This window comes from Hordeum vulgare, chromosome 7H, assembly GCF_904849725.1.
Source record: "Hordeum vulgare subsp. vulgare chromosome 7H, MorexV3_pseudomolecules_assembly, whole genome shotgun sequence".
NCBI classification, from domain to species: Eukaryota; Viridiplantae; Streptophyta; class Magnoliopsida; order Poales; family Poaceae; genus Hordeum; species Hordeum vulgare.
The window spans coordinates 193,791,357-193,801,499 of record NC_058524.1 but is presented as its reverse complement, the minus strand read 5'-3'; the positions used below and the strand labels follow the sequence as shown (position 1 = coordinate 193,801,499).

At 42.3% G+C, this 10,143-nt stretch overlaps 1 protein-coding gene across 1 annotated transcript; it reads right to left on the bottom strand.

The window, feature by feature from the left end:
- Positions 1–8,979: 8,979 nt before the first annotated feature.
- On the bottom strand, positions 8,980–9,791 carry LOC123411660 (jacalin-related lectin 3-like). Its single transcript, XM_045104625.1, has 2 exons — positions 9,499–9,791; positions 8,980–9,403 (listed from the first exon to the last, which is right to left on the bottom strand). Exons 1-2 carry the CDS (start codon positions 9,700–9,702, stop codon positions 9,140–9,142), a joined length of 468 nt encoding a protein of 155 aa, XP_044960560.1. The 5' UTR covers positions 9,703–9,791; the 3' UTR covers positions 8,980–9,139.
- Between the last annotated feature and the right edge of the window lie 352 nt (positions 9,792–10,143).

Sequence of the window (10,143 nt, the reverse complement as noted above, 5' to 3'; positions counted from 1 at the left end):
AGATCGTGGAACGGTTCGTGGAACGGATCATGGGACGGTTCGTGGGAAGGATTGTGAAAACATACCACTACATCAATCGCGTTTATTAATGCTTCCGCTTAGTGATCTACAAGGGTATGTGGATCCAATCTCCCTCTCGTAGATGAACATCACCATGATAGGTGTTCGTGTGCGTAGGAATTTTTTGTTTCCCATGCAACGTTCCCCAACACTAGCATCATGAGCTAGGTTCATGCATAGATGTTATCTCGAGTAGAACACAAAAGTTTTTGTGGGGCTTGATGTTCGATTTGCCGCCCTCCTTAATCTTTTCTCGATTCGGCGCTATTGTTGGATTAAAGCGGCCCGGACCGACATTACTCATACGCTTACGAGAGACTGGTTTCATCGACCAACATGCAACTCGTTGCATAAAGATGACTGGCGGGTGTCGGTTTCTTCAACTTTAGTTGAATTGGATTTGACCGAGGCGGTCCTTGGAGAGAGGTTAAATAGCAATTTGCACATCTCCGTTGTGGTTTTTGCGTAAGTAATATGCGATCATACTAGATACCCATAGCAACCACGTAAAACATGCAACAACAAATTAGAGGACGTCTAACTTGTTTTTGCAGGGTATGCTTGTGATATGATATGACCAAAGACATGATGTGATATATTGTATGTATGAGATGATCATGTTGTAATAGTTAATATCGACTTGCACGTCGATGCTACGGCAACCGGCAGGAGCCATAGGGTTGTCTTTAAACTAACGTTTGTGTTTGCAGATGCGTTTACTATATTGCTAGGTTGTAGCTTTAGTAGTAATAGCATAGATAGCACGACAACCTCGATGGCGACACGATGATGGATATCATGGTGTGGCATCGGTGACAAGAAGATCATGCCGGTGCTTTGGTGATGGAGATCAAGAAGCACAAGATCATGGCCATATCATGTCACTTATGAATTGCATGTGATGTTAATCCTTTTATGCACCTTATCTTGCTTAGAACGACGGTATCATTATAAGGTGATCCCTCACTAAAATTTCAAGATGAAATTGTGTTCTCCCCGACTGTGCACCGTTGCAATAGTTCATCGTTTCTAGACACCACGTGATGATCGGGTGTGATAGACTCAACATTCACATACAACGGGTGCAAAATTGTTGCACACGCGGAACACTCGGGTTAAACTTGACGATCCTAGCATGTGCAGACATGGCGTCGGAACACAAGAGACCAAAAGGTCGAGCATGAATCGTATAGTTGATATGATTAGCATAGAGATGTTTACCACTGAAACTATACTCAACTCACGTGATGATCGGACTTGAGTTAGTGGATTTGGATCATACGCCACTCAAATGACTAGAGGGATGTATATTTTGAGTGAGAGTTCTTAAGTAATATGATTAATTGAACTAATTATCATGAACATAGTCAAAAGGTTTTTGCGAATTATGTTGTAGCTTGCCCTGTAGCTCTACTGTTTTTTATATGTTCCTAGAGAAATTTAGTTGAAAGATGATAGTAGAAACTTTGTAGACTGAGTCCGTAAACTGAGGATTGTCCTCATTCTTGCGCAGAAGGCTTATGTCCTTAATGCACCACTCGGTGTGCTGCACCTCGAGCGTCGTCTATGGATGTTGCGAACATCTGGCATACACGTTTTTGATGACTACGTGATAGTTCAGTGCATATTACTTAATGGCTTAGAAGCAAGGCGCTGAAGACGTTTTGAACGTCACGGAACATATGAGATGTTCTAAGAGATGAAATTGGGATTTCATGCTCGTGCCTTTGTTGAGAGGTATGAGACCTCCGACAAGATTCTTTGTCTACAAAGTAAAAGGAGAAAAGCTCAATCGTTGAGCATGTGCTCAGATTGTCTAAGTGCAACAGTCGCTTGAATCAAGTGGGAGTTAATCTTCGAGATGAGATAGTGATGGTTCTCCAAAGTCACTGTCACTAAGTTGCTAGAGCTTCGTGATGAACTATAACATATCAAGGATAGATATGATGATCCTTGAGCGATTCACAATGTTTGACACTACGAAAGTAGAGATCAAGAAGGAGCATCAATTGTTGATGGTTGGTAAAACCACTAGTTTCAAGAAGGGCAAGGGCTAGAAGGGATACTTCATGAAATGGCAAACCAGTTGCTGCTCTGATGAAGAAACCCAAGGTTGCACCCAAACCCGAGACTAAGTGCTTCTGTTATGAGGGGAACAGTCACTGAGGCGGAACTACCGTAGATACTTGGTAGATGAGAAGGTTGGCAAAGTCGACTAAAGTTTATTGGATATACTTGATATTGATGTGCACCTTACTAGTATTCTTAGTAGCATGAGGGTATTAGATACTGGTTCAGTTGTTAAGTGTTAGTAACTCGAAGTTATAGCTACGAATTAAAAGGATACTAGCAAGGGTGAGGTCACGATGTGTGTTGGAAATAATTCTAACGTTGATGTGATCAAACCTCGCACTCTCTCTCTACCATCGGGATTGGTGTTAGACCTAAATAATTGTTATTTTGTGTTTGCGTTGAGCATGAATATGATTGGATCGTGTTTATTGCAGTACGATTATTCATTTAAAGAGAACAATGGTTATTCTATTTGCTTGAATAATTACCTTCAATGGTTTATTGAATCTCGATCGTAGTGTTACACATGTTCATAATATTGATGCAAAAAGGTACAAAGTAGTAATGATAGTACCACTTACTTGTGGCACTGCCGCTTGACTCATGTCGGTGTAAAATGCATGAAGAAGCTCCATGTTGATGGATCTTTGTGCTCACTCATTTTTGAAACGTTTGAGACATGCAAACCATACCTATTGGTATAAAACACGTGAAGAAACTCTATGCAGATGGATCGTTTGGACTCGCTTGAGTTTGAATCACTTGAGTCATGCAAATCATACCACATGAAACAAGAAAGTCACTTGTTGGAAGTAATACATTTTTGATGTGTGCAGTCTAATGAGTGTTGAGGCACGCAGTGGATATCATTATGTTCTTACTTAACTCACGATTTGAGTAGATACATGAGTATTTACTTGATGAATCACAAGTCTGAAATATTGAAAAGTTCAAATCTATTTCAGAGTGACGATCGTCGTGACAAGAGGATAAGATGTCTACGATATGATCATAGAGATGAATATCTGAGTTGCGAGTTTTGGTACACAGTTAAGACAATGTGGAAATTGTTTCGCAATTCATGCCACCTAGAACACCATAGTGTGATGGTGTGTCCGCACGTCATAGCCGCGCTGTATTTGATATGGTGCATACTATGATGTCTCTTATCGAATTACGAGTATCGTTTATGGGTTCTGCATTAGAGACAACCACATTCACTTTAAATAGGACACCGCGTATTTCCATTGAGATGACACTGTATAGATTATGGTTTGGAGAAACCTAAGCTGTCGTTTCTTAAAAGTTTGGGGCTGCGATGCTTATGTGGAAAAGTTTTAGTCTGATAGGCTCAAACCCAAAGCAGATAAATGCATCTTCATAGGATATCCAAAACAGTTGGGTACATCTCCTATCTCAGATCCAGAAGTGAAGTGTTTGTTTCTAGAAATGGGTCCTTTCTCGAGGAAATGTTTCTCTCGAAAAAATTGAGTGGGAGGGTGGTGGAACTTGATAAAGTTATTGAACCATCACTTCAGCTAGTGTGTAGCAGGGCACAGGAAGTTGTTCGTGTGGCACCTACACCAATTGAAGTGAAAACTGATGATGGTGATCATTAAGCTTCGGATCAAGTTACTACAAACCTCGTAGGTCGACAAGGTCGCGTACTACTACAGAGTGGTTTGGTAACCCTGTCTTGGAGGTCATGTTAATGAGCAACAATGAACCTACGAGCTATGGAGAAGCGATGGTGGGCCCGGATTCCGGCAAATGGCTGGAGGCCATGAAATCCGAGAGAGGATCCATGTATGAAAACAAAGTATAGACTTTGAAGAACTACTTGATGGTCGTAAGACTATTAAGTAAAGATGGATCTTTAAAAGGAAGACACACGATGATGGTGAAAACTCACCATTAAGAAAAGCTCGACTTATCGCAAAGATGTTTCCGACAAGTTCAAAGAGTTGACTATGATGAGACTTTCTCACTCGTAGAGATGCTAAAAATCTGTTGGAATAATGTTAGCAGTTGCTGCATTATTTATGAAATATTGCACATAGGATGTCAAAACATTTTTTCCTCGACGGTTTCCTTGAGGAAATGTTGTATGTGATACAACCAGAAGGTTTTGTCAATCCTAAGGAGGCTAACAAGTATGCAAGCTCCAGCGATCCTTCTATGGACTGGTGCAAGCATCTCGGAGTTGGAATATACGATTTGATGAGATGATCAAAGTTTTTGGGCTTATACAAGGTTTATGAGAAACTTGTATTTTCAAAGAAGTGAGTGGGAGCACTATAGCATTTCTGATAAGTATATGTGGTTGACATATTATTAATCGGAAGTAATGTAGAATTTCTGTAAAGCATAAAGGGTTGTTTGAAAGGACTTTTTCAAAGGAAGACCTGGATAGAGCTACTTGAACATTGAACATCAAGATCTATGGAGATAGATCAAAATGCTAAATAGAACTTTCAATGAAATGCATGCCTTGACAAGTTTTCGAAGGAGTTCAAAATAGATCAGCAAAGAATGAGTTCCTGGTTGTGTTGTAAGGTGTGAGTTTGAGTAAGACTCAAAGCCCGACCACGGCAGAAGAAAGAGAAAGGAGGAAGGTCGTCCCCTATGCCTTAGCCGTAGGCTCTAAAGTATGCCAAGCTGTGTATCGCACCTAATGTGTGCCTTGCCATGAGTCTGTCAAGGGGTACAAAAGGTGATCCATGATTGAATCACTAAAACAACGGCCAAAGTTATCCTTAGTAACTAGTGGACTAAGGATTTTTTTTCTTGATTATGGAGGTGATTAAAGAGTTCGTCGTAAATGGTTACGTCGATGCAAGCTTTGACACTAATCCGAGTAACTCTAGGGAGTGGAGCGGATTCGTATAATGGAGCAGTCATTTGGAATAATTTTAAATGGCACGTAGTAGCAGCATCTACAGGATAACATAGAAATTTGTAAAAGCACACACAAATCTGAAAGGTTCAAACTCGTTGACTAAAACCTCTATCACAAGCAAGACGTGATCAAACCCTAGAACTGTATGGGTGTTGGATTCGTTGAAATCACATAGTGATGTGAACTAGATTATTGACTCTAGTGCAAGTGGGAGACTGTTGGAAATATGCCCTAGAGGCAATAATAAATTATTTATTATTATATTTATTTGTTCATGGTAATCGTTTATTATCCATGCTATAATTGTATTGATTGGAAACACAAATACATGTGTGGATACATAGACAAAACACCGTCCCTAGTAAGCCTCTAGTTGACTAGCTCGTTGATCAAACATGGTTAAGGTTTCCTAACCATGGACAAGTGTTGTCACTTGATAACGGTATCACATCATTAGGAGAATGATGTGATGGACAAGACCCAAACTATAAACGTAGCATATGATCGTTTCATTTTATTGCTACTGTTTTCTGCATGTCAATGTATTTGTTTCTATGACCATGACATCATGCAACTCCCGGACACCGGAGGAATACCTTGTGGGTTATCAAACGTCGCAACGTAACTTGGTGACTATAAAGATGCTCTACAGGTATCTCCAAAGGTGTTTGTTGGGTTGGCATGGATCAAGACTGGGATTTGTCACCCTATGTGACGGAGAGGTATCTCAGGGCCCACTCGGTAATACAACATCACAATAAGCCTTGCAAGTAATGTGACTAAGGAGTTAGTTACGGGATCTAGTATTACGGAATGAGTAAAGAGACTTACCAGTAACGAGATTGAACTAGTTATAGAGATACCCATGATCGAATCTCGGGCAAGTAACATACCGAAGGACAAAGGGAATAGTATACGGGATTATATGAATCCATGACATAGAGGTTCAACCGATAGAGATCTTCGTAGAATATGTAGGATCCAATATGGACATCCAGGTCCCGCTATTGGATATTGACCGGGGAGTGCCTCGGGTCATGTCTGCATAGTTCTCGAACCCGCAGGGTCTGCACACTTAAGGTTCGGTGACATTTTAGTATAGTTGAGTTACTTGTGTTGGTGACGAAGGTTGTTTGGAGTCCCGGATGAGATCACGGACGTCACGAGGGTTTCCGGAATGGTCTGGAAACGAAAATTGATATATATGATGGTTTCATTTGGTCACCAGAAAGATTTTGGGCATTACCGAAAGTGTACCGGGAGTGACGAATGGGTTCCGGGTATTCATCGGGAGGGGCCCACCCACCCGGGAGTGAGCCCAGTAGCACTAGGGTGGCGCACCAGCTCTTTGTGGGCTGGTGAGGCCATCCCAAGTGGGCTATGGCGCCACAAGGAGAAAAAACCAAATGAAAAGAAAAACAAGGAAAGAGGGAGGTGGGAAGGAAGGAGTGGACTCCTCCCCCCAAACCGAATTGGGGTGGGAGTCCACCTCCTCCTCCTTGGCCGGCGCCCTTGGGGCTCCCTTGATCCCCAAGGCTAGCCCCTCCCCTCCTCCTATATATATTGGTGGTTTTAGGGCTTTTGAGACACAACTTTGTCATGTGCAACTCAACCTATACCACGTAGTTCTTCCTCTAGATCGGATTTCTCCAGAGCTCGGGTGGAGCCCTGCAGGAGTAGATCATCACCAACACCGGTGCGCCGTCACGCTGCCGGAGAACTCATCTACTTCCCGCCCCTCTTGTTGGATCAAGAAGGCGGAGATCGTCATCGAGTTGTACATGCGTGGGACGCGGAGGTGTCGTCCGTTTGGCACTTGATCGGAACGGATCGTGGGCCGGATCACGAGACGGTTCATGGGACGGATCGTGGGACGGTTCGTGGGACGGATCGTGAAGACGTACCACTACATCAACCACGTTTATTAACGCTTCCGCTTAACGATCTACAAGGCTATGTGGATCCAATCTCCCGCTCGTAGATGAACATCACAATGATAGGTCTTCGTGTGCGTAGGAAATTTTTTGTTTCCCATGCAACGTTCCCCAACACCTCCCCCCAAGATATGTTCATATAAACATTATATGCTGGTTTAAGCGTTTTGCACATATGTAGAGAAGAATCTCCCTAAATACTAGAGCGGAGTAGGGGTAGCAATAAGTAGAAAATATACCAATAATTTTGCATTGCAATGAGTACACATTGTGAGATATTAGACATTTCTCATAATGAAGTCCCATCAATACAAGTTGTGTGGCATGGTATAGTGATCAACAACCAACAAAAAATTACCATGGATATAGCAATGATATTAGATAAGCATAGTTGGACACATCGCATATGACAAGCGTATCAAAATATATGACTAGAGCATTCCAACCAATGCCCGCACACACAAATATAAATGCATATTACAAACCACTAAAGTTTAGAAGAAGCCAACCAAATAAAACACCAACCAAAAGATCCAAGGCTTGCACAAAAGCATAATCTCTTCTTAATAATAAAGCACGTAGTGCTTCTGTCGTCCGTCATGGCTATTTTGTAGAAAAGTTCGTGTCTTTTTTCATAATTAACCCGGAGTCCATCTTTTAGTCACAGCCGAACCGTTTTTTGCATTTTTCAGAAAACCCCCTAATGTTTCAGGTAATCAAACCGCCATCCGTATTTAAGTCAGCCGAAACGTTTTTTTCGTTTTAATAAAAAACACTGACTTTTCAGTTAATCAATCCACATTTTACCTAAAACAAAATTATCCATATCTTTTAAACCGTAACTCCGATTTTAACATGTTATATATAAAATTTGATTAAAAAATATGTAGAATCTAAATAGGATGTTATTTTTAGCAGTTGAATACTACTTAAATATTATTTTTGATGCAAACTTAATCTGTAGTGCATGGTTCTTTTTTTTCTCTCTTTCCGGCGATGATACGAATTGCAATAAACATCCATTAAATTAAAAAAAACCAAATTAAGAGGAAAGAAAACATCGTTAACCACACATGCACATCTTTGAAAAACCTCATGGGGAGAAACAACATATTTCTCATCTTATTCCGAGTGACTCATTCAAACGCGTTTTCGTTGTGTGAGCACTGAGGCCATCGTCGGCAACACAAATATGATGTCATGTGAAAATATATTGCATTCAAAGCGTATGTTATTTTCTCTTCCGTTGCAATGCACTGTCTCTTTTGCTAGTAGGATAATAAAGGGCCTAAGATATACTCAATCCACCTTTCCTTTGACGTGGAAACACCAAAAAGAGAGAGTGGAGAGAAGCTAACACGCAACCCATCACTCCTCATCCTCCTTGGACCCATCATCATCATTTTTCTCGAGGTCATCCTTGTAAATTTCATTAGAATTCGCAGGAATCTTGTCATCATCGTCGTCAAGCTTATTTACTCGTCATCCTCGATGGATGGGTCATGAGTTTTCTCAAGCTTGTTGCTCTCATCATCAGATCCATATGGGACGTCCTCACCTTTTATGCAAGTTTTGCATTCACAAGGCTAAGAGCACGCTAGACTTGTGCATACGAGAATCTGTAGCATAAAGGTAGCTGACAATTATATTTTATGCCTAGGGGTACTTTAGTCACTTCACCCCGGTCAATGGCCTTTGACTGGACGATAACAGTGTCCAGTGACATTTTTAGCACACACTTAACAAAAATATAGTATTTTTGAGTAGTTGAAAATTCAATTGAGAAATGGAGTAATGTGACATAATAAAGGCAAAACTGATCAAAACCTTTAATTATATAGGACGTACTCTCTCGGTTGAACTAAAAACGACAAGAATTATTGAACGGAGGGAGTACATTTTAGTATGAACACAATCAGGTTGGACATGATAAATACTCCCTCCGTTTTTAAATATAAGACTTTTTAAAGATTACACTACAGACTATATACGGAGCAAAATGAATGAATCTATACTCTAAAGTTTGTCTATATACATCGGTATGTAGTCCGTAGTAAAATCTCTAAAAGGTCATATATTTAGGAACGGACGGAGTAGCATGGAGGAAGCCGTACCAAGCGAGGAGATACACCTACGCACGTACGATAAGGAACTTCTATGAGCAAGGTCATGATCAGTTCCCTGGTGTCTGTGTCGACTGATCTGCCATCTTGACGTAGGTGCCGAGCGCGTCCAGGCGGCGGGCAGAGCGCGCGTGGAAGCCGAGGATCTTGCCGCCGGCCGCAGGAAGCGCGAACGGCACACCGTCCTCCTGCCCGTACGGCCCGAAGCTGCGGGCGTTGCTGACGAAAGTGAGCGACCTCACGGCGAAGCTGCCGTCAAACTCGCCGTAGTGGCCCACGACGCCGGTGAAGTGCTCGTCCGGCCGCAGGCAGATCTGGGCCATCGAAAACGAAATGGATTAGGGAGCTCCATCACCGACGATCGATGAAAAATCGAGTCATGTTCATCAGGGAGCAAATGCGTGTGTACCTCAGAGAGCGTTCCCCCTTGTCCTCCCCACAGGTCGGTCCACTCCTCCCGACCGTTCCGCTCGTACAGGACGGAGATGGCGTCGACGGTGTCGCCGTGGCGGACGACCAGCTTGACCACACGGTTGACGCCGCGCATGTCCATGTCCCTGCAGTGGCCGCCGCCGCCGCCGCAAGGCCCCATTCTCAAAACGGATCCCTGCATTTGATGTTACGTCACTGGGAACAACACGGGGAATGACGATGGTGTGGTTTGGCTTTGGCACGTATGGGAATGAGGACGAGCAACTATGGTTCTGTGGTACTACGCAAAGTCAACTAATACAGTTCGTACGTGCTTGGCACTAACATAGTGTGTTCTGGCAACAGGTAATGCCTTCTTAGGGACAGGCTGTGCATAAGATTTGTCTTCGGTTTCCGGACTTGTTTGGCAGTTGGCATAGGGCGCCTCTATCTATCGCATTCAGCTAGACAGAGGGAATCCTTGCTGAAGGATGGCGTGAGTTGGCCCGGCCCAGGCGCACGGGAAACAACAGCCCTTTTTATGCTTATTATTATTATTTTTTACTTTTCTTTATAGTTTCAAATATTCTAAGTAAGTATATTATAAAAATCAATCTACATAGTAAAAAATATAGATCAAGCA

What these genes read in the sequence shown, in the direction of transcription:
- LOC123411660 (XM_045104625.1), bottom strand. Translation starts at nt 9,702, where the DNA reads ATGCAGGGATCCGTTTTGAGAATGGGGCCTTGCGGCGGCGGCGGCGGC. An exon ending in AAGGGGGAACGCTCTCTGAG is followed by an intron (nt 9,404 to 9,498) that starts GTACACACGCAT and finishes TCGATGGCCCAG; the next exon opens with ATCTGCCTGCGGCCGGACGA.